The sequence below is a fragment of the Pempheris klunzingeri genome, chromosome 13 (genome assembly GCF_042242105.1).
Source record: "Pempheris klunzingeri isolate RE-2024b chromosome 13, fPemKlu1.hap1, whole genome shotgun sequence".
Lineage (NCBI taxonomy): Eukaryota > Metazoa > Chordata > Actinopteri > Acropomatiformes > Pempheridae > Pempheris > Pempheris klunzingeri.
In genome coordinates this window covers 21,079,081-21,106,679 of record NC_092024.1, presented here as the reverse complement: position 1 = coordinate 21,106,679, position 27,599 = coordinate 21,079,081, and the positions used below count along the sequence as shown (strand labels likewise).

At 39.6% G+C, this 27,599-nt stretch overlaps 3 protein-coding genes across 4 annotated transcripts; all 3 read left to right on the top strand.

Annotated features, from left to right (window-relative positions):
* The first annotated feature begins 372 nt into the window (after positions 1 to 372).
* Positions 373 to 9,707, top strand: manba (mannosidase, beta A, lysosomal). Of its 2 annotated transcripts, XM_070842630.1 has the most exons (18): positions 373 to 656; positions 1,871 to 1,965; positions 2,050 to 2,155; positions 2,235 to 2,408; positions 2,530 to 2,653; positions 3,176 to 3,339; positions 3,590 to 3,700; positions 4,359 to 4,510; positions 4,778 to 4,895; positions 5,753 to 5,839; positions 6,118 to 6,285; positions 6,424 to 6,642; positions 6,773 to 6,937; positions 7,677 to 7,821; positions 7,942 to 8,084; positions 8,242 to 8,499; positions 8,721 to 8,960; positions 9,072 to 9,707. In XM_070842630.1, the coding sequence occupies exons 1-17, from the start codon at positions 441 to 443 to the stop codon at positions 8,943 to 8,945; spliced, it is 2,670 nt and encodes an 889-aa protein (XP_070698731.1). In that variant the 5' UTR covers positions 373 to 440; the 3' UTR covers positions 8,946 to 8,960; positions 9,072 to 9,707. The 2 variants fall into 2 exon arrangements, with proteins under 2 accessions (XP_070698731.1, XP_070698730.1); XM_070842629.1 differs by having other exon boundaries at positions 8,721 to 9,707.
* A 2,078-nt stretch (positions 9,708 to 11,785) lies between these two features.
* slc39a8 (solute carrier family 39 member 8) lies at positions 11,786 to 22,875 on the top strand. The gene is made up of 8 exons (XM_070842631.1): positions 11,786 to 12,004; positions 12,645 to 12,807; positions 15,931 to 16,100; positions 16,225 to 16,347; positions 17,557 to 17,727; positions 19,548 to 19,755; positions 20,725 to 20,909; positions 22,180 to 22,875. The coding sequence occupies exons 1-8, from the start codon at positions 11,786 to 11,788 to the stop codon at positions 22,324 to 22,326; spliced, it is 1,386 nt and encodes a 461-aa protein (XP_070698732.1). The 3' UTR covers positions 22,327 to 22,875.
* Positions 22,876 to 24,128: 1,253 nt separating this feature from the next.
* On the top strand, positions 24,129 to 27,114 carry LOC139212164 (probable N-acetyltransferase CML1). The gene is made up of 2 exons (XM_070842641.1): positions 24,129 to 24,244; positions 25,751 to 27,114. The coding sequence occupies exon 2, from the start codon at positions 25,760 to 25,762 to the stop codon at positions 26,432 to 26,434; it is 675 nt and encodes a 224-aa protein (XP_070698742.1). The 5' UTR covers positions 24,129 to 24,244; positions 25,751 to 25,759; the 3' UTR covers positions 26,435 to 27,114.
* The last annotated feature ends 485 nt before the right edge of the window (positions 27,115 to 27,599 follow it).

Below are 27,599 nucleotides of genomic sequence, written 5' to 3'. Positions count from 1 at the left end.
TAATTTATAACAAACTATAATAATGTTTTATAATGTGTGTGCAAATATGTTAATTTATCAGGCTGTCACATAAATGTAGTGGCCTAAAAATGTTTGTTTCTTTTCATTCTGAAACTTAGTGGAGTAAAAGTGTCACGTGGCATAAAAAGAAAATACTTAAAAGTAAAATTACCTCAAATTTGTACTGAAGTAAAAGTATTTAGTTACATTTCACCACACATATTAATTAAACACTGACAGGGATCGTATAGATAAAGTTTTTGTCTTGTTTGTTTGAATAAATAAAGAGTCCTCGTGCCACCACTCTGATCAGCTGACAGTCACGGAAGGACCACGTGACAAACCCGGAAGAGCCCGCTCAGTAAACACAACCAAACCCCGAAGGTTCACTTTTGAGTAGAGTTTGCGTTGGTTGCGATGCCTGCAACAAACCCAAGGCCATGACTCCGAGTGGAAACACTTGTATTTGTGTTTTTGGCGTTTTGCTGTGTTTGTTTTCCGGAGTTTTATCCGGATTTTCTTCACTATCGGAGCAGCAACAAACTGTGAGTCTGGACGGTAAATGGAGCCTCTCCAACTCCAACAGCTCACTGTGTCTGCCTGCAGAGGTGCCTGGATGTGTTCATTCAGCTCTGCAGCAGCAGGGTTACATCCAGGTAGGCCAGTCAGTGAGTCTGCATGAGGATATGACCTCAGCTTAATGTTTTCCATATATGTTGTTTAAGTTTCTAAACCCTGCATGTGTTAATATGCAGCTTCCTGTCATTTGTTTATGCAGTAAGTGTTTAAATTCAGCTTCACTCCCGTTAGAATAAACAGAGATCTGATGCTGGTTTTTATTTAAATCTTTAAATAAGTACATCTACTGAAGAACCGTAGTTATATACAGGTTTGAAGGACTTTACTTGAGTGTTTCCATGTTATGTTACTGTGTATTTGTAGTTGTAAAGTCACATTTTATTTGTATAGTTCAAAATCACAATTCACCTCAGGGGACAAACAACAGCGTAGACCCTGTGCTCAGATAAGGAAAAAAATAAATATCTACATTTATTTGACAGAGTTGCTGTTTTACATTTTACATACAAACCACAATCAGTATTTAAAATGTGTTGTATTGTTAATAAATTGGAAGGTTCAAGCACATGTGATATGTTGTTTTAAATGAACATGATTGGGTTTTGGCAGAAGAAAACAAAGAAATTGTTTTTTGTGCAGTATATCTGGGGGATGTGATCTAAAGGGTTAAAAAAGGCATTTTCATTTTAGATTGACTTAAGATACCAAATAGGACGTGATAGATAAAATTCTGATGACATTTAACATTGAAAAGCTGCTTACATGTCAATGCATCAGAACTAATAATACAATAATACTATATAATAATTTTACATAGGACATTCTGCTGTCGAATGAGTACTTTTACTTTAAACACTTTAGTACATTTCATCCTTAATACTTCTAAATGTAGAATTATACTATTATAAATGTAGGACTTTTACTTTGTAGACTTTTACTGCAGTGACAGCAGTAAATTGTACACACACTTTTACAACCATTAAGTTAGTAAGTAACTTTAGCACCTTAAAAGAGCAGAGATGTTACAAAGTGCTTCACAGAGTAATAAAGGATCAAGATACATACAGAAAAAATGACACAATAAAACAAAAACAAGAAACAGGAACATTAAAAACAAAAACGAATGGGTCTGGGGTTGCTTTTTAAAAGTGTCCACAGATCCTAAATCCAAAAGAAGAGCTTCAGAACCACAACCTTAAAAGCACGGTCTCCTTTATTCATAAACTGAAACTGAACTGAAGAGAGAAATGAAATGAAATTACAGCTAAATCCTTTTCCACTTCTCTTTCAGGACCCGTATTACAGGTTCAATGACGCGTCGTACCGGTGGATTGCCTTTGACAACTGGACATACACAACCACGTTTAATAGATCCTCCCAGCTCAGGTCAGAACTATGACTTCTATTATTCTTCAAAGCATTTTCTGTGTCCTGCTCCTGATGCTCCGCTGTGTTCTCTGCATTAACCAGGGCCAAACAGAAGCTGCTGCTCGTCTTTGACGGCGTCGACACCGTTGCGTCGATTAGCCTCAATGGCCTCACTATTGGGAGGACGGACAACATGTTTCGTAGATATGTATGTTCAGTTCACAATGTGCAGAACACGTTCTTCTTCATCATCACAGCATCGCTTGTCTGCTCTCTTTGATGTGCAGGACTTCTCCGTCAGAGACTTGCTGAGGGACGGGGACAACGTGCTGAAGGTGAGCTTGTCGTCTCCGGTCCTGTATGCGTCTGAGCGGAGGAAAGCTCACTCTGCCTACAGAGTTCCTCCTGAATGTCCTCCAGAGGTCCAGAAGGGGGAATGTCACGTCAATTTCATCAGAAAAGTAAGAATGTCGGAACAGTCAAAAGAGAAATACAAAGTCTCACACCATCAAGAGCACCTAATATGTGACCAGGATTCGTATCACCGTACATTTAAAATTCACTCTCCCTGTTTTGATGAAGGAGCAAAGCTCTTTCAGCTGGGACTGGGGGCCCTCGTTCCCCACGATGGGACTGTGGAAGGGGGTTCGGCTGGAGGCGTTTGATGTCCTGCAGCTCATCCAGGTTTCCGCGGTTCCTCTATACAGTAGGCATGATTCTTTCTCACCAAGATTTTGTTGATTAAAATGACAAAAAATAAGAATTAACAGGGATGCTTTGAGGCATAAGTAGAATTTGTAAATAAAATCAGTCATTTCAAACTTTGTAATAAAAATGCAGGAGACCCTCTCATCTGATAGAAAGTGTTAAAAACTTTTAAATTATTTATTTGTCGTATAAGAGCATTACCTCAACAAATTGAAATAAAATAGAATGCATAAAATGTGCTATATTATCAGGTAGGATGTAGCGCAGGACTGTCGCATTAGATTGCATTAGTTTTAGCAAGGTGTACTTAATAAACTGGCAACTGGCAAAAAATCATATATTTAAAGTTTGCAACTGAGAAAAGAGTTTCTCCCCTTTAAAACTTTTATAAATTAGAAGTTGAATCATGTTTCCATTTTCTTTTTCTGACAGCATTACTTCGTCTCACCCTATGTGAAAAAGTTCAACATGTTTTTCTCTCTTTTTACTTGTCGTCTATATAATCTGTGTTTCTGTGCAGATCTCTCTCGGTGGACAGTCCAGGTTGAGCTTCTTGTCGATGCGGTTCAGACAACAAATGGGCAGATCACGCTCTCCATACCTGAGCTGGACTCAGAGCAGAGCTTTCAGACGCACTTCCTGCCAGGAAAGACCAAGAACAGCTTCACCTTACACATCAACACGGTATTAAGAAATATTAAGAAAGGGAATTTTCAGAGAGAGAGAACCGAAGTTTTGAAAAGACTGCTGAAATATTGCTTACCTTTATCTTAAGACATTTATGTTGTTGCAGCTGTTTGAGCAACAGTCTTACTAAACTCTGCTCTCTTGTGCAGCATATGTGTTTATACTGTGGTATTAAAAAGTCTTAAAGTCTTAAATTCAAATTGATGATATATCTAGAAGTCCTGAGACCATTTTCTTCCTCTTCCAGAGTATCCAGGTGAAGCTGTGGTGGCCCAACGGACACGGGGACCAGCCCTTTTACCACCTCATTGTCAAAGGCTTTCAGGATGGCTTTTTGGTTCTGGATACAGAGTCTAAGGTCAGAGTTCACTGTCTGCCAGCACTTACATTCTCCTCATATTTTATTTAGGCATTTAGATGATGTATTTATTCAGGACAACTTACAGTAAAATATGTGCAACAGTAGAATCAGCTTAAATTCCTTTAAAAGCCCAACATATCTCCACCTTTTCACTCTGCAAACATGACAAATAAGCATATGAGCATCAAACAGGAGATTAGATTGGATAAAAGGTCATGATTAGCCACTGGTTTATACAGTACAAATTGTTACACAGGTTAGATTTTAATGTAGAATCATCATTTATAAATGTCCTACAGATGTAAATTACAAGCCGAGGCTGCAGCGGTGAAATAGAGAGGCCTGTTTTTTTAATTTTCCAGCCAGTATATTTAAAATTCTAGTGTTGTTTAGCACAGTTCCCCACCAGCATGACTGAAGTGTTTGGTAAATCTCCAGGTTTCAGGTGACAGAACACACACAGAGTTAAAAACGTTTAGGACATAAATCATTTTTCTACTTGAGGCTGTCAAAGCACAAGCTGAGATTCTTGCTCCATTCTTGGGTTTAAATTATGTTGAAAGAGGCCTAATGTGCCTCAGATATTAAACAAAATTCATAGAAGTAAGTGAATTAAAGTTGTAGTGTTTCTGTGCTTTGAAAATGTCTCCTGCAGGTGTATTTTCGCACAGTCGAACTTGTCCAGGAGCCAATTGTCGGCTCTCCAGGTTTGAGCTTTTATTTCCGCATCAATGGGAAACCAATTTTCCTCAAAGGCTCCAACTGGATCCCAGCTCACTCGTTCCAGGACCAAGTCACCCCTGCTGTGTGAGTTTAGTTTGAAAAGTTGCTTTTTAAAAATCTCCCTGCACCTCTTACTTCAATTCCTTTGTGCACAGCCTCGTGAGGAGAATATTGATCACTAATTAGGATAATATTCTTAAAAAACACTATTTTTCCACCTTAATTTCTCTTTGGTCTCCTCTGTGTCTTTGTACAGATTATTTTCTGACTTTGAATCACAAGATAGGTCTTTATTCAACACTGAGTATATTTCAATAATGAATAGATTCACGCTCTCTGTTTGTCCTCCAGCTTAAGGAGCCTGTTGCAGTCAGCCGTGGATGCTAGCATGAACGCCCTCAGGGTTTGGGGAGGAGGAGTGTACGAACAAGATCTTTTCTACAGCATCTGTGATGAGATGGGAATCATGGTAACTTCTGCGATCATCTAGTCATACTAATAATACTTAACTTATCAATATCACCACCACCAAATTATGAAAACATCATTATGTAGCCAAAGCTACTTAGTCTTCATACTGGTAGTTAAAGGTTCAATCTGCAATCTTCACACACATCAATCTTTTAGCCTCATTTACTTTGTGACATTGGTTATAAAACAGGAGAGCATCATCAACATAAAAAAACATATTTTAGCTACTTTTACTTTTTGACATTAATTATTAAACAGGAGAACGTCATCAGCATAAACATTTATTAACAGATTATGGACTAAATAGGTTACACGTGTCCTGATACATTGTAGTCTGTGCAAAAACACATTATCAGTAATTAGTCACTATTGTAGCCTTGCTATTTTGTGTTTTTAGCAGGTTACAATTTTATGATGATTTGCATGTTTTCCCCTGTGAGATTTCATTTTTATCTGATTATTCTGCACAACAGATAACATACAGTAAGTCATGGTTATAGCATTTGTTAAAGTTGCCTCTTGATGTGGAGAACCATGTATATAGGTCACCTATTAAAAAAGTACATTTGCTTTGAAACAGCTTTGCTGCCTGTGCAGTTGATTTGGGAAGGGAATTGCAGGGTTTGCTCTACTGGGAGTCCTTGTGTTCCTTTTAAAAATAAAGCTTAAATCAGGACTGTGTAGTTCCAAAAGTGAAGCATCAATTTTTACGTAGTGTTAGTAAACAAATGTGGGACCAGTTTAGCTCCGATGACCATATTTCTGTATGATTTTGACTGTGTAACACCGCTGTGACTCATGTCAACATATTGCAGAACAGATGGACGCTGAAAGTATTTCGATATGTGTGTTTAGGTTTGGCAGGACTTCATGTTTGCCTGTGCCATGTATCCCACTGAGGATGACTTCATACAGACGGTGAGAGAGGAGGTCATCCAACAGGTGAGTGGTGTATTTATTCTATTATTCTATTTGGTTATTTTATTTAAATATTGGTTCATAACTGGACACTATATCTAAAGCTGAAGAAAAGGGTACTTGACATTCAGTGTTTCTATCCAAAGTTTGTTGATTAAACCACATTTTAGATGATGAACTGAATCAAAACGTGTATTTTGTTGTGAACAAATCTAACGAGAGTTGCAGCATTTCAAGCTTGTATCCTGAAAATCTGCTGTTACATTCTTTACTGACAGTAAATGTACTCTTTCACTCATCAGGTCCAGCGCCTCAAGTCTCATCCTTCCATAATAATTTGGAGCGGGAACAATGAAAACGAAGCTGCACTAGCAACTGACTGGTTCAGCATCCCAGTTTCTCAGAGGCCTACATACCTGAAAGACTATGTGACGCTGTATGTGAACAACATAAGGGCGATAGTTCAGGAGGTGAGAGTCCAATATGTATATTTTTTTACCAATTACATTGGTAAAGGTGTAATATTCAGTATGATAATTTATTGTTTTATTATCTTGTTAAAAGTAGAAACAAGTGGGTAAGGAGTGACCAGCTAATGTCTCCTCCAGGAGGACCACAGTCGGCCATTCCTCGTCTCCAGTCCGACAAACGGGGCTGAATCCGAGCAGGAAGGATGGGTGGCAGCGAACCCTTACGACCCTCATTACGGGGACACGCATTTCTACAGCTACATCCTGGACTGCTGGGATTGGCGGACTTTCCCTCGAACACGTTTCGCCTCCGAGTACGGCTTCCAGTCCTGGCCGTCCATCTCCACTCTGCAGCCGGTGACTGAATAAACCTTCCTTTTGTGTTTTGTTTATACTCAACATCTGAAATATCCTCTTAATGTTGAAGTAGAAGCTTTAAGATCTATTTATTTATTTTAGAGTTTCCTTCTTTTTTGTGATGTTTCAGGTTTCCGTCAAAGAAGACTGGAGCTGGAGCAGTAATTTCACTTGGCATCGCCAACACCACGAGGCTGGAAACCAGCAGATGTTACTGCAGGCTGCTTTACACTTCATCCTGCCAAACTCCACCGACCCCCTGAGGAGATTCACAGATACTCTCTACATCACTCAGGTAATGCCTGACACTTTTAAAGCTGCCTGGTATGTGGACAGATACAATAACGGGCGTGAGTGTAGAGATCAGTGAAGAATAAGGACTTAAGCACCTACAAACTGCATAACATAAAAACTGTATAGAGCCCATTTATGTCTTACTTTAGGTTAAAAGTCATTGAAAACATCTGAATAGAATAAACATAATATAACATAAATAAACCATTTAATTCATCTGTTGATTTATGTGTGTGTTTTATAGGGACAGTGTCAGTGTAAAAACACAAAGATGTAAATTACAACTAATTGCTAATTTACATTGTTAGTGTCTGGGCAGGTTACGTTACAAGTGACAATATACAAATGTTAAATATAGAAATGGATGAAATATACTGTACTACATTGTGGACTATACATTGTTTGGGTCCTAAAAGTGTGATATGTAGGGAACGCCCTTATGGCCAGTAGTAGGCCACTCCAACGTATAATAATCATGATTAATATCGTGGGATGGGAGGGGAACCATATGTTTCTTCAAAAAAGCTGTCTGTGCTGCATGTTTCTTCACCCCCTCCCACTCATGGCCCCAACGACAACACTACAGATAATATATATAAATAATTTATTAGGTAAGGTATCACCAGCTCAGCATTCAGAGAGAGATCAGTCTTTGTTTTGTGTTATTTCTTTTTGATACAAACTTTTTTTTATTTTATTTAAAAAAAAACATGTCGAAACTGATCATATTTCATGTCCAGGTCATGCAGGCTCAGTGTGTGAAGACTCAGACTGAGTTTTATCGGCGAAGTCAGAGCGAGATCATTGAGGGTAAAGGTCACACTATGGGCGCCCTCTACTGGCAGCTCAATGACATTTGGCAGGCGCCTTCCTGGTCGTCAGTCGGTGAGTGAACATCCACTCAGACGACACCTTGTTCAGCATTTTTCTGTTTATACAGATATGTCATTATGATATACTGTATGTGTCACCTGTGTGTGTGTGTGTGTGTGTGTGTGTGCACAGAGTTTGGTGGTAAGTGGAAAATGCTGCATTATTTTGCACAGAACTTCTTCGCTGCCGTCCTGCCTGTCGGGTTCGAGGATGACGGCACGCTGTTGATCTACGCCGTCTCGGACCTGAATCACGACCTGAAGCTCCGGGCCGTGGTGGGTTTTCAGTGGTAGACTTTATCTTACAATAAGTGCACTCAAAGTCCAGATTTGTAGGATTTGTAGAAACCTCACGTCCTCCACTTCAGTGATGAACCGTTACTGAACATAAACTGGATAAAATCTGATTTGTAAATGTGTGATTTGATATCAGGTGTCCGTGTACTCCTGGACTGATCTGGATCCGGTGTGCATGCTGAGGTCGGACCCGCTCCTGGTCCCCGGAGGCAGCGCTGCGGCCCTTTTCAAACAGCCTGTCGCCGCCCTGCTGGCAGGATGTGGGCGCTGCACCCGCCTCACCTGCCTGCTCACCTTCCACCTGGAGGACGGCAGCGGCCAGCGGGGTCCCACCAACCACCACTTCCTGTGCTCACCCAAAGACGCTCAGGGACTCCAGAGACCAAACATCACAGTAAGACGGATTCAGCTCCATTAGTCTGTAGTGCAGAGCGGAGCTGACACACTAACAGTTGTTTTGTGTGATGATGTGATCTTATGTTTGTGGTATTTCACCTTTTATTTTGAAAGTGACAGATACAGACAGGGAACTCATTGTGGGTCAGACTTCAAAATGACACTTTGTTGGACTTCACGTTGATGCTTGTTACAAACTCAGCGTGTGTTTCCCTGCAGGCCAAAGTGCAGGAGGATGAGGCGGGATACTCCGTCACCCTCCACTCTGCCGCTGTGGCTCCGTTTGTCTGGCTCGACGTGGGAAACATCCCCGGGCGCTTCGGCTCCAACGGCTTCCTGATGGTCTCTAGAAACAGGACGGTTGGTTTTAACGCGTGGCGTCCCACCAGCGTCGCAGAGCTCTCCAGATCCCTCACCGTCACCTCTTTAAGGGACGTATACTGAAGTCTGTAACACACTGTAAGTCTGTTTTTGTTTTTGTATCCGTGCCTCTGATCTACCACTCGTATATCATCATCTGAACATCGACTTAGAATTTTTAAATGGAAATATATTTGTCAATCTGAACAGACTCCTGAGGATCCTTTTTTACCGCCTTGTTCCATTCAGCCGGCCCCGTTTGTTTTGCTGCTAAGTGTCTTATTAAAAGTGTTGATATGACTGAAGTTTGATCTTGTGAAGATTTGACTGTCAGAAAGATATTTTTGGACTGACGCTGATACTTTGTGCCAATTTTCTAAACTTTTCAACTTAAGTTTCCCAAACAAAGGAGGTGATATTTTTATGTAAATGGGTGATTAGATGAACTGGACCGTGTCACCCTGCTGTCAGACCTCTAAATCTCCTTCATCTTAGATTTCTTTAACTGTTGATTTAGATGGCAAATGAATGAATCAATTAAAACTGCTTCATTGTAAGGTTAGGCCAATATATGATATTTAATAAAGCTCTAATATTGATACTGACATCAATCAAAACCTATGATCACATCCTGCTCTGGCTCTGACTGGTCGGATCTTACAGATGAATGTAGGTTGTGCACTGAAAACTATTTTCCTTTTGGCTGTTCTGCTTTTTTTTTTTTGCACTCAGGTGATTAACAGAGCAAAGACTCTAATACTTGATATCATGGATGTGTTGTATTGTGTTGCAATATGCTGTCAAATATTGTTTTATTTGTACTTAATTCACATACATTTGTAGTGCTACTTTTGACATTTAAGTATTTTAATCTATAGATCAATCTGTTTGGTCTGACCTATATGTACATATTCTGTATATAAAAAAGAACAACTTTTTAGTTTCCCTGTCCAGTGAAAATCATGTATCTCCAGATCTGTTTGTTTCTTTAAGAGATGAGAAAATCGTCCAACGTCTTAAGCCAAATAAACTTAAATTTAAAACCCTCTTGGATTACCTGCAAACTGTACATAAATAAATCTGAAAACAGGATGTTTTTCTCTTAAAACGTTTAGAGATGTGTGAATCTCACAGGACGACACCACAAAACAAGATGATCTTACAGACCATGATGCATTGCTGTAGGTTAACCTACCCAACAGTATATAAAGTTGTTAAAATTAGCTCAACTTTAAACATCTACAGCAGTGAAATATCAGGAAAACACTGACCGGGAACATTACGACTACTTTTACCTTTAACACAGACACCTGATGATTGTTAAATTCTTAATTTTGAATTCTTAAATCATTTGGTCTCTTAATTAAAGAGTTTTGTCTAAACCTGCTCTTGTGTCTTGATAGATTGAGATTGGTACTTAAAGTACACTTTGCTAATAATACTTTCACTGAGGGGTTTGAACACAGAACTATTTTCACAGTGCAGCATTAGTACTTTTCAGTTGTTGATTCATTTGGTCCATGCATGTACTTTGTTCTCAGTGATACAGGCTCATATCGCCATACGGGGCAGATAATACAGGGCAAAGGACATATTGTAATGTAAGCATCATATATACATCCAATAAAGATAGTTTCAGCTGATGGAATAACTAATAATAGAAATGATAAAATAAAAGTAGTTGAAATCATAAAAATCATAGTTATAACCCCAATAAAGCTAAATCAATAATATAATAAAATAAGTACTAACAAATTAAAAGGTAGAATATTTAAGTATATTCAACAATTCAATTTAAAAAATACATAAAGAAATATAATAAAGATATAAAAAAGAACTATATAGAGAGTAAACTGAATATGAGGCACTGAGGCATGGCAGCAGCAAGAAAAATGAATACAATATAGTTAAGTATGTGTGTGTGTATATATATATATAACCAATAAATACAAAAAAAGCCTAACAACAGATTAGGTAATAAAAGGTGCTTCTACAGTGAGTGAAAAAGAAGTGAATGGTTGTAAATACAGAGCATGTGTGAAGCAGTAAAAGGTGCCTTTACACCAATAGTCCTACTGTATTATTGGTCCTAGGACTTTTCCTGTGCTAAAAATAGGACTTTTACTGTGCTAAAAATAGGACTGCACACATGTGAGTCAGATCATGCACAGGTGAGTAGTTCTTCCATCACTGCTGCATCCTACAAGCTGCACTTTGCTTTATTTTGCAACCTTTGCTCGGCTCTTTGTCCTGCACTGACCACCAGCTGCCACCAGGGGGCGACAGGGGCCTTCAGACGCAACCTCACGTGTTCTCATGTTTATGTTTTTGTTTAGTTTTCCTGCAGGATCTGCAGCTGTTTCATGGTTAAACCGCTTTAAACCGACTCAGCCTGTGTGTTGCACCCTGCCTGCTTTTAACCCCACTTTACACTGTTGCAACACACACACTCACACACACACACACACACTCACTCACCAGTAGGAGTCTGTGTATTCATGTGTGTGTGCGTGTGAGTGTGTGAGAGAGGGAGAGGGGGAGAGGGGGAGCACGTTGCATGCATACCAAGTGAGAAAGTCAGCCACAAAAGAAGGCATTCAAACTGAGAGTCCACGCGGTCGGTCACCTCCATTTTTCCCTTCGTGCCTCTGCAGGCTGACCTTTGAACCCGATCCACCTCCGGCAGTCCTCACGGATCCTCTGTGATCCTCTGTGATCCTCAGTGCTCACCGGGGACCCGCTGCTCCCAAACTAAACCCACCAGGCTCGGAAAAGCTGCACAACTTTAAAGGACTATTCCGCCCTTTGCGCTCGGACTCTGCCATGGATGGATGTGACTCCGGTCTGCGCACAAAACTGCACCCAAATCCTGATGTTTGAGTAAAATGAAGCAGCAGGTTTATTTAACTCTCTTAAAACCAGACATGCTTTACTTGAGATATTTTATTACGTGCGTTTTTATTTCAATGTCCCAGAGTGTGGCGGTGGTAGAGCGGGACGCACAGGGGTTTTTAGACAGTATTTTACGCTACTATGGAGAAAATAAATCCATCTCGACGGAGAATCTGGAGGATTTGCTGCTGTTAATCTCAGACAGAAGATCAGAGTCAGTGAGTGGAGGAAACCCGCTGGCAGACCAGGAGGTGAGCACATGAACTATTGTTGTATTGTTTGTTACTGACTGAACTAATCATCCTGGATTAGTTTGTAACTCTTTTATTACAGCCGGTAGCACGTCAGACCCAGTTTAGATGGCTTATTTAGGATAAAATGCAACTCTTGTTTTTACTTTTTTCCACTTATGAAGTTGTTAAATATCCTCAGTTTATTCTGTATTGAATGCCTGTCTGATATTAGATCTGACTGACTTATTATTTGAAGGTATTTACAGTTAAATAATTGAGCTTATTTGTGACTAAATATGTAACTAATGCACGTTTTATGGCATTTTTTTGCTTTTTGATGTAGTTAAATGCATTCAAAGAGCTTTTCTGTGTTGTTATGTAGCCTGATTCTGCTTTAAAAAGACATTAAACGTTTCCCTTCACTCTACTCTACAGTTTGACAACATAGAAATAACATTTAGTTATTAGTAGAACCTGTTTTATCTCCTGCCTATGGTGATAATTGAACTTCATTTACAGCACATTTCATACAAAAAGATAGAAGATACACATAAAACCAGACAGATGTGAGAAATAGAAGTGTTAAAAACATGATTTTGGAGACAAATAAGAGATTTGAAAGCAATAAGATGTCTAACAGGGTCTTTCTGCCCGTCAGTGTCCCTCAGCAGAGCAGATCTTGTCCCATTTTGGGTTCAGTAATGTCAGTCAGCTGACTGTGGGACATCTGGGGAGGATCTGCCCCGCTGTGTTGGCCCAGGTGCTGCTGCCCTCCTGCCCCTACACCGCCCCCAAGCCTCTGCCGCCTCTCGACTACACTGGTGAGTTGCTTCATCGTGGAACCCTCGGTTTATTTGTCAAGACCCCCGCATGTCAAATAATTCACAGTTCACGGGGGTTTGTTGGCTTGAATGAGATCAGGCGGTGCTTTCATCCACTGTGACACAAATGTGCTGGAGATGATTTTTATGGAGCACGCTCCTTGAGGACAGTGGCTGCCGGTTCTCTTATGCTTGTAAAGCCCTAAAAACGAGGAAGAGGATGTTTGGTGTTCTGGACACTGATTGGCTGACGTTTCATTCGACTCAGCTGTGAAGTCGAGGGTTCAGATCTGAGCTCAGAGGTCTTTCCTTCTCTCTGTCTCTTATCTTTCCTGTGGCTTTTCATTGTAAACTACAGCAAACTAACTATTAAAACTACCAAAAGCTGTGACACTGACATAGAGTCTTTGACCTGGATGAAATCTGGCACTCTCCGGGGCTTTTACCTTGTAAACACTTTACAGACAATAAGAAAAAAAACCCTGTCATTTTAGTTTACATATATTGTCATATGTTGTCCGAAGAAGATGATGTGATAAGATTCAAAAGCTCCAGAATTATTACTAAATGGACCTTGTGGCGAGATTGTTTTGCCAACTGCTGTTTCCAAGGTCAGGAATGAAATCTGACTCCGAGGCTGCTTCAGTCTCTGCTTTCACCCCCAGAAAACATGGAGGTCCAACAGAGATTCAGATGTACGTAGTCAGTTCACAGACGGTGGAACGTAACTGAGTATTTAAGTACAAAGTTGAGATCACTTTCTATTTCTACTCCTATAAATAGGAAAATGTACTTTTTACTTCTACGTTTGTCTGGCAGCGTTAGTTACCTCACAAATGAACTATTTCATAGTTTGGGCATCACAAATGTGAAGATTTGCTGCTTTTCTCTTTACTTATTTCACTAATTTCAATTTACTTTTAACCATAGATATAATATATATAATATACATATAAATTGTGGTCCTTTGGTTGGTAATAACAGAGCATTGTGAAGGCGTCACTTTGGCTCATTGTGACAGTATTTCTCACTATTATACAATCGGACAAACAATCAGTGATTAATGGAGAAAATAATCAGCACATTAATGAAAATAATGGAAATAATCACTAGTTGCAGTCCGATACAAAACTACAACAGTAAAATCCTGCTTTTACATTATTACATGAATAATAAAGATAAGTAATAGTGATGTAATGATATGATATATAACAGTATAACAGTCACAGGGATGTTTTTCTGCTTTAAGTACTTTAATTTTGATACTTTAAGCACATTTACCTGATTACACTTAAGTAACGGTGTTACTGCAGGACTTTTACTTCTAACAGAGTGGTATTAGTACTTTTACCTCAGTACAGGATCTCAATACTTCCTCCACCACCTCCATGATGTCCTGGATTGACTCTCAGAGCCACTGACCTCTCAGACACAGTTACAGCCAACTGTGACTGTTGTTCAGTGTTTTTCATGATGCATGCTGTTTCTTCACCGGCCTTGAGAACAAAATCTGTCTTCTGCAAACAAATAGCATGTCTTTTGTTGATTTAAACGTCCGTTGTAATAAATGTAACAAGATGTAGGTTTTGTGTCTGCAAAAAAAAGTCTGGTCCAGCAGAGGAAGAATTCAGGTTCTGCCCAAGAAATGGGAACAAAAAAGTATATCTTAAAATACGCTATGTTGTTGTAGATAAATGTAGTGATGCTGTAATCTGAGCAGATACGTTTGTTCCTTCTCCTCAGTGGCTCCAAAACACTGAGCAAGTCTTTACTCGTTCACTAGCAAGGAGGCTAATTCAACACATGTTAGTTTCAATGCTAATATTTACTTTTACCACCAGTATATACATTTTGCATATCAAGAACTGGTTTCACTAAATTATCATCGTTGATTTGTTGAATTTGCTCATAAACCAGTTAAAAAGTAGCTCCCCCTTCTTCAGTGCTACGATAAGATGTCACACAATGTGTGGGTTACTAACGCTGCTGAGGAGCGAGCAAGGAGAAGTTCTTTAGGACTTATTTTAAATATCGCCTGAAAGAGAGACATACGGATGTATTTTCTTATTTAATGTTTTTATACGGGACCATACTCTGTGTAAAAGAAGTGAATGTAACTTCCAGGTCTGAAAAGTGGCTCCAAACACAGACTGTATATAGGAAGTGGACGTAGAAGTCCTGACGCCACCCACTAGTATGTGGACCGCCATTTTGAAGCTTAAACTTTATGGGTGTCTTGGTTTTATGTCTGTCGCCATCTTGGTTTTTATTTAGCCAGGAGTGACACACCTTCATATATAGCCTATTTTATTTTAAGCAGAACCAAAATTTATTAAATGAACATGCTGTATTGAGGAAGACTTGTGAACCCATTAGGAAAATGTTTATTGAGGTAATAAATCAAGTTAGAAGTAGGGTCATTTTCCTATTGACCTCCATTCATTCAGACCTCTTTTTACATCCAGCAGAGTCGCCCCCTACTGGACATTAGAATGAAAGCAGGTTTAAGGCTCTTCCACATTGGTTTTACTTTCAAATCCAGAAGTCATACACAACACAGTCATAGCTGTGCTTTATACAGACTATGGCTCCAAAAATAAGTCTATGAGAAAATGACCCCACTTCTCACATGATTCATTACTTCAGGAAACACTTTTCTTTATGGTCTCAGTCTCTAGTTTAAAGTCTTCTTCAACACAGCATGATGTTCATTCAGTAACCTTTTTGTCACATTGGAGTAAAGTAGACCATAAAGCAGGGTATGCTTTAGAGCAGGACTCCCTTTTACCAATCAGAGGCCGTCTTTGTGGAATAAACATCACTTCTGGCTCCAAAACCAAGATGGCGACGGCCATAAAGCTAAACTCGAGGCGTCTCGAGGCCTTCCTCTTCCTCCTCTACCTCCTCCTCCTCCTCCTGCTGGACATTTCTCTGACACTAATGCATACATGACATACACAAACAAACTAAAAACAACTTAAATCACGTGCCAAGTTCAAATCATGACCTCTGTTGTTATGTCTTACTGATTTGAGTTATTATCTGTATGTATTATGGCCTGAAATCCTGTACAGTAATTCAATTTGCTCCCAGATCATGAAATCTTTTTCTCTGCCCTGACAGTGTGGGGTTATGGGTTTCTCGCGGTCACTGTGATCAACTTGGCGTCCCTGCTCGGCCTCCTACTGATCCCCTTCACCAAGAAGCCGTATTTCCCCAAAGTGCTGACCTACTTCATTGGCCTGGCCATCGGGACGCTCTTCTCTAATGCTGTACTCCAGCTCATACCAGAGGTTTGTAAGGGTAAAATGGAGCCAAACACAGAGTCAAGAAGATGCCTTTGTCTTAGTCTTAGTGCTTCATAAAGGGAGATGTTTTATACTAACATGCCTGTAACGCTCTCCTGTTCACCTGCAGGCTCTGGGTTTTGATCCCAAATCGGATAACTATGTGGCAAAAGCAGTTGGAATATTTGGAGGGTTTTATATCCTGTTCTTTGTGGAGAAGGTTCTGAAAATGGCTCTTGGCATAGAGCACGAGGTAAGATACCAGTGCACTAAGTGAGTTTATTAGGTGCAAAGCACTTCTCTTTTATTGCAGTGATGCATCTTATTCCAGTTGTGTAACTGCCAGCGAGTAGCCCTGGTTTATTGGCTAATTTGCCTGCTAATTAGTGTCTTCCATGTGGAGCAATTACACTTTACCGGAGTCACATAAGTTATTTGTTATTGTTTTAATAATTTGGAACAAGGGTCAAACACTCAAATAGTGTGTGTGTGTGTAATTACAATAATAGCGTCCGTCACATGACGCCATTGGGCCCCAAAAGACTTTTTTCCATTGACTTACATTATGAAAGAGATATCTATAAATCAGATGCATTTTTTGAGCATCACAACCCTGTGAAATGACTAATTTCACCATCAGAATTTGATCCATTGAGTCTAATGACATTTGGAAAGCTGCAGGATTAAATAATTTTATTCCCATTCAAATTAGCGAAGGGCTAACCGGCTCAGTAGGTCCAAGACTCTAGTGCGCCACGCTCTATGGGCCCAATGATGTGGAAGATCTGGGTACTTTTACACACGGGAAGTTGAAGTATTTTGGGCTTCATGCACCACTGAGCAGCTTAGATAGGAGTGGACGGAGCCCCACCTCCAACGCTGTATCCAGTTCTCTTTATACATCCATAGGAGCTGCTCGTGAGTTTTTTTTAATCTATGATGGTGAAGATGAGGGCTGGGGTTAGACTATCAGGGAGTCTTACCCTAGCCCTTACCATGTGACTCCTTCTGCCTGAACATAACCAATCACGGTTCCCCATCCCTAATACTAACCAATGAAGGGTCCCCATGTTTCTAATCCTAACCAGTTGGTGGACTGATGGGCAGGGCTCTCCTTCACCATCCAAGGAGAAATAATAAAACACAACAACTCTTAGTTTCAGGTGATTATATACTACTGAAAGCATAGTTATGAACATTATGTCCCATTCTTGCCTGGTTGCCCTAAATCCTACACACTGCACCTTTAAGAGAAAATAATATCAGTCTATTTATAAAGGTTGGAAATGATGAAGTGTATTGAAATAAATAAATGGCACAATTTGAAGACTTCTGTGTTCTGAAATCTTGAATCTAAATATATTTCCAGGCTTTTTGTGTTTGACATTTTTGTGGTCACAAAGTCATAAAAAGACTTTTATATTACACAATGACTCCTATCCCTCCTCTCCTCTGTCCTTAGCATGGCCACAGCCACTTCACTCCTGCAGAGCCAACGCAAGAAAACTCCCTCCACAACGGAGACGTTCTGGAGAAGAAGGAGTCCATCGTCTTGACCGGCATCAACACCATCGCCACGGACAAGAGCAGCCCAAACCCGGAGCCCCCGCATGCAAACGTGACACTTTCTCAGGTAGCAGCGTTTAAGTGCGTGATCCGTCCTCCTCTTGGGATTGATTGATCAACTCCACACATGTCACATTAACCTACACAGCAATAAACCTTGTACTCAATTGTCTTTTATCTAATGAGAAGACAAGTCTTAAGATAAGCGTCTAAAAACAGTGAGTGGATCTGTGGGCTTGATAGAGATTTACTGTCCACCACGGCCAGCTATCACACCCACAGCTGCCAGGCGCTCATCAGGAACTGTATTTTAAACCTCTTATCAGTCATTTTGGTGTGAGTTACAGTGTGTGCCATACAGAGAGTGAAAGTGTGCACGTGTGAACAGTATTGCAAACTACATCCAAATGAGTTGCAAGCGAACAGAAAGTGTGGACATTTTACACATAGTTTGGATGAACTCCTTTAGTTCTCTATAAGTTCAGATGTTTAGTTTTTGCTCCAGAGTCATTCATTGAGCTGTTATCAGTGACACTGGGGCGATTAGAGCTGCTGTTAATGTTTAACAGTGAAACCTCTTGTGTCATATGAAGGAGCTCCGGCTTTGAAGGGATCAAAATACTAAACAAACAGACATGCCGCTATCACAGAGGGATCAAGCAGTGAAACCAAGCTGAAGGCCTCAGATCCTTCCCCTCCTGGTAAATGCTGGAATTGTCTGACTGGAGCACAAAAGAGCTCTTGTCTGACCACGGCTAATAAAAGGGGCGTTTTGTCACTGCAGGGTATCTTCAAACGAGGCCCAAAGGCTCTGTTTATGTCATCCTGTTCTCCGGTTTCCCATCAAAAACACTTGTGCCATTATATTTGTAATTGAAGAGTTCCGTTGCACACGCTGCACATTCGTTTAGGGAAAATATTTCCTGTAGTTGATTAATCAGTATCTGTTACACTCTGTGGATCCAAGATGGACGTGCTTAGTTGATTAAAGGCTTTTAGTGAGTACGAGCTTCTCTTTAAGTCTTTATTTTTAGCCATGCTAGTGACATTTCCCTTTGGATCACAGTAATGGCTGTCTGTCAGTGTGGTCGGATCCCTCTGACCTGAATGAGGTGCTGTGTGTCGAGACTTTAAAGGCAACAACATTCTTTATTCATGCACTCACACATTTTGAGATTTTTGTCTATTTTGCCTCCGTAATGTATCTTCTGTCAGATTCATGGAAACTACACATCCAAATACACAGTTAGGTGTTTATATTGCAACATTTATTCTATGAAACAACCATTTGAACCTGGCTTTCTTCGATGTTCAGATTTCTGCCCTGGAAATGAATGCAAATAATCCATCCAGCTGACTTTTAGTGAGAGGCGGGGTTCACCCTGAACTCGTCACCAGTCAATCACAGGACCTGAGTGCAAATTATCATATATTTGATTAGATAAGGTATCATTTGCATAGTTAGACATAACTGGGGATGTGTCACTGTGATATCTATTGGTTATAATTTTTACCCTATTACCCCAGTGCAGTGTTTCAAACATCTATTGGATGGATTACAACTAAAATATAGCACAGACGTTCAACTTCTCCTCAGGACGGATTGTAACGACAAAAACTAGTACCATCATCAGGTTAAAATATGTCCAACATTTTTGTTTATGACTCATCACCTACAAAACCAATGACACTCCCGCCATCCTCAGTAGAGCTTGGCCGATAAGTTCATCTATTTTTGAAAAATCAAAACAGTTGTTATTCTTTAGATTAATAATAGTATCTAGTAATATTGGTTAGAAAAATGCCTTGAGAAGGTTTTTATCAGAGTACAAAATGTTCAACTGGATGGTTTGACGTAACCTTTAACCTGTGCTGTCACTCCTCCAGGAAGTCCAGCTGTCTGGTGTGATGTGTCACTGGCTGCGGGGGCAACACATCTCCAACATCAAGACGGTGGCGTGGATGATAACTCTGAGCGATGCGCTGCACAACTTCATCGACGGCCTGGCCATCGGTGCCTCGTTCACTGTGTCGGTACTGACGGGCTTCAGCACGTCCACCGCCATCGTATGTGAGGAGTTTCCCCATGAGCTGGGTGAGTGAGTCCGATGTCCTGCAGGGGTTATGTTACTCACAGAGGGTTGTTTTAAATTCTGGTGGAGATCCCAGTGATACCAAATATTTGAGTATATATGTGTCTCTAATGTGTATATAATGAGACCTAGAATATCTCCATTTGAGGGCATCCGATGAAGAGCTGGGGCAGATACAGCATATGTGATTCTGTTCGACAGGGCAGAATAATCTTAAAGCCATTTCATGAAAAATCAAACAGGAAAACTGTAATTTAAGGGATTAAAAGCATCTTGTTGCTCAAACTAAAAGGACAGTTAGGAATCTATGATCTACTATAGACCTCTGCTGACGTTCTGCAGAACTGCTCCAAAACTTGTGTTTCAGTTTCATACACAGAATAAATTAAATAGTAGAACCGAGAGTCCAGATCTCCAATAATGTTACGTTTCTCCATATTCTTGTTCATACTAAACAGTTCAAAAACAGTGAAATGCTTTTACGTTAATGCACAAGAAACGATAATCTAATGATATATTATATAATAGTATAACAGTTACAGGGGGACTGAGCAGTTTTAATACTGTAACTAGAGTAAGTGCATTTTCCTGAATATACTTACTTAGTTTTATTTAAACAACATTTTGAATGCACCACTCTTACTTGTAACAGTATAGTGTGATATATCAGTGGCTCACTCATTAGCAGAATTAATCTTTAGTTTGGGGAAGAAACTTTACTGATTACACAAAAATGATCTGCAGAATATCTCAGTTTTAAAACTCTGGTTTGCTGAATGCTTTGGACCAGAAATAACATGTCTATTTGTGTTTGCAAGTGAAAAACCTCTTTTAATCAAAGTTAAGTTTAATCAGTTATATTACAAACTAATTTACAGAGCAAAGTGACACACGTTGCTTTTAAATAACTACCTGTTTAACTTGTCAGTTTAACCGTTGTTGTATTAATTTGTGTTGTGTTCGCTCTGCAGGTGACTTTGTTATCCTGCTGAATGCTGGTATGAGCGTCCCACAGGCCATTTTCTTCAACCTGCTGTCAGCACTGTCGTGTTACATCGGTCTTGTGTTCGGCATCCTGCTTGGTAGCAACTTTGCCCCAAATGCAATCTTTGCCATCGCAGGAGGAATGTTTTTATACATTGCACTGGCAGACATGGTGAGTTCAATTACACCTATATGTGGACACTGCATGTGCAGTTTGGTGTTTGGAGTTTGGAATACAGATCCTTTTTCTTTAATCAGAAACTGTCATTTTAATTGCATGGTTCAAAGCCACCAGACTCCATTGACAAAAACAGTAATTTTACAAGGGAATTGCTAACCTACTACTGTCTCAATCAGTTGTGACTTTGGTGTTTAAAGAGTTGGTTTGGATCCAACTATAGACTGTAAAATGCAACACTATGTCTGTGTAGCACACAATAGCACAAACAAACCGATGTGAGGCAGCAGTGAACCAGCCACTCCCATGTTCGGCCAAGAAAAATGACTGCTTTTGTCAATGCAGTCTGGTGGCTTTGAAGAGATCGATATAATGGCTGTTTCTGTTTTTTTTTTTTTTTAATGGATCTTGCAGGTCTGTCTTTGTATGGATCATTTCTGTAATGTTGTCAGACTCTTGATAATCTGATAATCTGAGCCAGGTTTACAGCCATTACAGCCATTCTTGGCTGATCTACGGCACCAGTTCCAAAACCTCTCTTACCTAACAATGATTTTGTACCCAAAATATGTAGAAATGGTGCCCAGGTTTAAAAAATACCAGACAATGGATCAAATGCATTTGTGTGTGAAAAGTGTTACCTGTAGTGACAACAGGACGTTATCACCTGACGCTGTTGTTCTCCTCAGCTCCACAGAGCGTGTCTTTTAGCCCATTGTTTTGGTTTAATGTCCCAGAACTGTCCTGTTTGAGTTCCTTCTCACTGCTCTTATCTGTTTAGTTTCAGCCACCTGTTTTCAGCTAAAAGCTTTCATAGCACCCACTGTGTACCACCTGCCCAGCAGAGATATTATCAGAAATATCAGACTTTTATCCACCGGGTTGCCAGAAACATGGCTCCAAATGAAATGTTGCTCTGTGCCTATAGGGAAACACACATGTTATAATGTGGCGATAATGTGTGCATGTTGTGTTTATAGCTTGTTGTGCTGCCCCCATGTGGCCAAAAAACCCCAAACAAACAATGAATGCTAAAATTAATTGCTAAAAGTCCATCCTTTAGTTGATAAAAAAAGGCTCAGACAGGAGTAAGTTTTAAATGATACAAAGTCAACTGAATAGCCACATAAACCACCTGATTCACACTTCTTGTTTGTGTATGACACAAAGGGTTGTGTTGACTGATAAACAATCAAGCCTGAGTGTTTTGCCTGTTGGAGGACTGTGCACTAGACAGACGTCTTACTGTCATTCTTCGTCTCAGTTTCCAGAGATGGACAGCATAGCACGGGAGCAGAAGCGGACCTCGACCAAGATCATCTTCTTCCTGATCCAGAACGCGGGGCTGCTCACCGGGTTCACCATCATACTGCTGATCACCATGTTTGCAGGGGATATAAACCTGGGCTAGAGGCAGCGAGACGGAGGGAAACACAAACTGGAGAGAAATATTCAATAGATGAGCTGCTTCCATTTCTGCTCACTCGTCCGAGCGGGAAAGCGAATGTAAAGTGAATGTTTTGTACAAACAAAACCAAATGTTTAAGGGAAAAATATAAAATGTCTTTTATATCTTTTGACTATCAATTTAGGGAAAATCTTCACAATCATTTGATGTATGAACTCTAGTTAAATTTGTTTCTGAGGAGACAATAAATTATTTTTTCAGTCTTCGTTTAGTGTGAAATATCTTACATTTATTGTACCTCGATGCTGAAGTGTGAACTGCTGTGACAACAGCTATTGTTTTGCCTTTAATGGCAGCCATGTTTGACCTCAGACTTTTAGTGACCTCCATGACTTTCAGTGGTTCTTTTTTGACTTGACTTTTTTGTTTTGTCTTTTTGAGTATATTAAGTGTGTATTTTTGCTGTCTGTTGAATTTAAGACACTGCTGAGATGTTAATGAAACCAAAGGGGCAAAATAAGACAAACATCTGCACCACCACTTTAAATGACATGAGCTCTGTAGCCAGGTTCAAAGTACACGAACCTGTTAGTGTTTAGAGGTTAGAGGCTATATGTCCTTTATATTATGCTTTCTTTTAGTTTTCCCACTAAGGGCCTATGACATTAGTACAGAGACCGATAGGATGCTACTAATACCAAAGACAGATTAAAGAAACCTCTCGACAATACAAATGCACCAAATACGTACATTTTTCATTAATGTGCTTGAACTTTGAACTGTGTTCCCTCACTTTATTCTATGTATTCTCTCAAAGTTTCTCAAAATTATAAATATATTTTGTAAAAACAGCCACCAAATCTTTCAGCTGGTAAACTGCAGGTCTTTAAATATTTTGTGGATTTAAGGTTTTTATGTAATTTACTTTTTCATTTAATTTTAATTACCTGTAAAGGTAAAAACAAATGGTAACAATATACAGATTTTAATGGCATGCACAGTATTGTGTGGTTATCTTATTTTGTAATGTGATAAACTGCTATGTAACCATGTACTGTAGGCCAGTGCTCTCCATCGGGGTGTGCAGGGTCCTAAAATCAATCAAAAACACGAAACTTTCTGCTGCACAAAATTATTCGGACTTTCTTTGATTATAGTTTTTGCTTTTGAATTATTGGATAATTTACCTTTTCTGGTCTCTAATTTATAAAAAATGGACACAACCTATAGAATTGCAAGTAAACATTGTTTTGTTTTAGTCATAAAGGTTGGAAAACACTGCTATAGAGGTTAATTGAATTGTAAAAACAAGGTTCTTATTCAAACACAAGGCTGAATAAGTAAATAGTGTCTCATTTCTTTATACCAACAACAAAAATGTAAGTATGTTAATATATGCACAGTAATAGGCTTAATAAATCTTGTAAACTTACACCATAATAGTTTCATATAGATGATGCATTACGTTTGACCTGGTAACTTGTCTCCCTTTAATCAGAGCTCCACCTTTAATAATAAAAACAACATGAAGTGGCAGCAAATCCGCATTAAACAGGAAGTGGTGCAAGTTGAGTTCAGGACACATCGGGCAGCTCGTAAAATAAGAATTATTAGCTGCCAAGTGGAAAACCCATTCGCGGCAGTAGCCTGCTTTTCATTCATGGTTGAATTTATAATTCGACAATGATAGTTACAAAAGTTTGAATCATCTTAGTGCGAAATGGATGGAGTTTAACCGAAATTAATTCTCAAACTGGAATAACGGGATGTGTTGACTTTCCTATTCTACTGACAGTTCGTGAATGCAGCATAACCGAGTTGAGGAAGTACGTTGTGAGACGAACGAAATGAGACGATTTTGACTTCTGGCAACTTTTGCTCCGCTCAGCACATCCAGACAGACCCTGCAAAAACAAAACACGTAAGTCATGTTTACTGAACCTATTTAATTCCTCCTGGTAGTCTCCTCAAACATCTCAAATAATCCACGGCATCTTTGTCCGGCTAGCACTGATGCTAGCTGCCGTTAGCTAATCACTGTGGAATTAAAGTCTTGTCTTTGTACGCAGCGCTGCGTATTTTATATATTTGTTATATGTGTTTAACGTTGAAGGACAACGTGATAAAGTTGGTTAGCGGCTAGCAAAGTTAGCTAACATAATCTTATAGTCTTTTCGTTAAAACCACTATAATTTACTCTCATGTTACGTTTGAGGGTCATTGAGATTTCAGGTGAAACTTCTTTGTTACCGTGTAGCTGCTGGTTACTGTTCATTATTGGCTCCCCTGCAGCCTCTACACACTGTTCTTCTAATGCACCTTCCGCACAATGTGGTTTTATTACAGTGACTGAGTTTATTAAATAGTAATTCCATTTTATGAACTCCACAAAAGTTGAAAATTAGCAATAGGTATAAACTCTCTAGTGCATCACACTAGAGATGCTCTCAAATAAAAATAAAGTGCAGTACAATAAAGTTTGACACGTTTTGATTGACTATTGAGGTAATTTAAAGGGAAAAACAGACACATTTAAGACCACGTTCTCCATTAAGAGTAAAAAAACTTCATTCATACAGTAACAGACGGTTTGTTAAGGTATTTATCAACATTATTAATGTGTCTGTTACTGTAGTAACAGTAAAGAGTAAGATAATGAATATTGATAAGATAAGAGAGACTTTATTTATCCCACACTGGGGAAATTTACTTGTTACAGCAACTGAGGAGACAGAAAAGGTGCAAAATTAGAGCAAAAACAGGGGATATTACAAAATATAGCAATAAATGCAAATATGAGAGAAAAAATGTACATATATAAAATATATAAATGTGTGTATTGCGCAGGAGTGGTAATAGTAAGAAATGAGTCACAAAGTAAACACATTATTATCTATATTTTGTGGTCTATTTATTTACTTAGCATTGGTATTTTAATCTGTAGCAGTAAGAGGTTGGGATTTGTTTTTGGCATGTCTGAAAGTTAAAACTTCCAATGATGATTAATTACAGGACATTTTTTACAACAAACATTCTTGAGGTTCCCTCAAATTGTAAAATCTTTGTATGCAAGGTTAGTAGGAGCTAGAGCCATCAGGTGAACTGATGAAATATTGTAAAATGAATGCTGTAAAAAGTTGCCAGTTATTCTCAGCTGTGGTTCAATAGTAAGTTTCTGTGAGTGCATGTTACCAGAGCTGGAAGTGATGCCTTCAAATGTCATAAGTAGTTTAAACCAGCAACCTAAAAATCCAGATTATCACATGTAGACTTCTTACACATAATGCAGTGCAGGTGAGGCTTCAGCACTATGTGATGCTGAAAAGAAACAAGAAACAAAACATAAAAAAGGACTAAAGTATTAATATGTGGTTGCAAACTGATTTTTCACTTTATGACCCTCTGTTTTAAAAAAAAACAAAAACAGGGCTGAGCCATGGCCAGCATTCAGATCAGGAAGTACCGGGATGACGACAGCGAGGCAGTGAAGGAGATCTTCACCTTGGGGATGAGTGAGCACGTGCCTTCGTCCTTCATGCACCTTCTGAAACAGCCGGTGACCCAAATGGTCCTCATGTGCACGTTCTGTGCTCTCATGACCAGCTCCAAGTCCTTCCTGCTGCCCATCCTGGCCGTCACCCTCCTCCTGGCCGCGGCCCGGCAGTTTGTCGTCTACATGTTCAGCAGATACATCGACACCTCCCTCAGGAAAGACCTCAACAACATCGGTGAGACCTACCTGAAGCAGAAGGACTCGTGTTTTTGGGTGGCTGAAAGCGAAGGTCGGGTGGTCGGCACGGTGGCTTGTCTCCCCTCAGAGAGAGCGCCTGAGTGCTTGGAGTTGAAACGCATGTCTGTGCGCCGCAGTCACCGCGGGATGGGCATCGCTAAGGCCCTGTGCCGGACAGTGGCTGACTTTACTCGTGACAGGGGTTACGCAGCAGTGGTCCTGTACACCTCTGTGGTGCAGACAGACGCTCAGAAGCTGTATGAGCACATGGGCTACGAGAAGATCCGAGAATTTGTCGTTCCTGAGCTTGTAGCCAAAATCATTAACTTCACCCTGTTTGAGTACAAACTTTATTTACAGAGAGATGAGAAAAGGGACTGAGCGGTCTTCAACTGAGACACCAAAGACTGTGCAACAGGGCAACAATGCCGTCCATTCACCCAGTTTCATTGCTGTTTACCCAGCATGCATTGCAGTTAAATCAACCAAATACTCAGGACAGGTCAGGTGACAGTATCCACATGAGGAACTGTTTACTCAACACACTTTCAGTCAAGTTTAGGCATGTTTTCTCTTGTTGTAAACACACACAGGACAGACTGATCATTCAGTAGTACCCTTTTTGTTATCAGCTGATAGACATATGTGCCCGGTCCATGTCCATGCTGTTAAAGTGTTTAAGTTGATGAAGCTCCTTCTTTCATTTGATTATTTAATTAAGTAAATTAAAGATTCACTTTCAACATGACTACTTGGATTCCAAGTCTTGGAATAAACTGACAGATCTGAACATGCTCCTTTCATGTTGTTGCTTTCATTTTTTAAAAACATTTTTTGACACTATTAGTGATGAACTGATCCAATACGCCAGCTTAGTATCGGGCCTGATACGGATTGATCCACCTTAAGTACTGTTTTTCTTGTCAATATCAAATTCAGTGTTTCTGTTATCAGATTTGTTAAGTCGTAGCATGTTACCTTAAAATGAGTGAGGTGTTCAGATAAATATGGGAAAAAGAGAGCAGTGGTATTGTATCTGAACTTTGTATCAGTGATAATGGGGATGTGGTGCATCCTTGTACTGTTACAGTCATGTTGTCAGATTATAAAAACCACTCTGAGCTTATGCTGCAATAGAAATGAGCTGATTGTGACTGTGTGAAAACTAAAGTTTCAGGTCTGATTTCTGGATAACTTATTAGCTTTCTTCACTGATTATATAGCTGGTTATTTTCACACCATGACCTGAGGGCGTCCTCTCATGTATGACTTTTTGGAGCAGTTACACTTCATGTGCTTAAATATTTAACACTGTTGCCCTTTGACAGAGTGTTTGACATGCATGTGTGGTTTGTACTTCACCTTTTCATCCACTTGCATATTCAGTTCATTTTCCTGCTCAGTTGTATGTGTGTTGTATGTGCAGAGCAGTATGTAATTTGGTCAGGGAACTATTTTCCATGATGTGTTTCTACAGCACAGTACTAAAACTGAGCTCTACAGCTTTACATTTTCCTCTTTTTTGTAACCACAATTGTGCAGCTAG

What these genes read in the sequence shown, in the direction of transcription:
- manba (XM_070842630.1), top strand. Translation starts at nt 441, where the DNA reads ATGACTCCGAGTGGAAACACTTGTATTTGTGTTTTTGGCGTTTTGCTG. An exon ending in GTGATGAGATGGGAATCATG is followed by an intron (nt 4,896 to 5,752) that starts GTAACTTCTGCG and finishes ATGTGTGTTTAG; the next exon opens with GTTTGGCAGGACTTCATGTT. An exon ending in GCCTTCCTGGTCGTCAGTCG is followed by an intron (nt 7,822 to 7,941) that starts GTGAGTGAACAT and finishes GTGTGTGCACAG; the next exon opens with AGTTTGGTGGTAAGTGGAAA.
- LOC139212164 (XM_070842641.1), top strand. Translation starts at nt 25,760, where the DNA reads ATGGCCAGCATTCAGATCAGGAAGTACCGGGATGACGACAGCGAGGCA.
- slc39a8 (XM_070842631.1), top strand. Translation starts at nt 11,786, where the DNA reads ATGCTTTACTTGAGATATTTTATTACGTGCGTTTTTATTTCAATGTCC. An exon ending in TACTCCAGCTCATACCAGAG is followed by an intron (nt 16,101 to 16,224) that starts GTTTGTAAGGGT and finishes GTTCACCTGCAG; the next exon opens with GCTCTGGGTTTTGATCCCAA. An exon ending in ACATTGCACTGGCAGACATG is followed by an intron (nt 20,910 to 22,179) that starts GTGAGTTCAATT and finishes TCTTCGTCTCAG; the next exon opens with TTTCCAGAGATGGACAGCAT.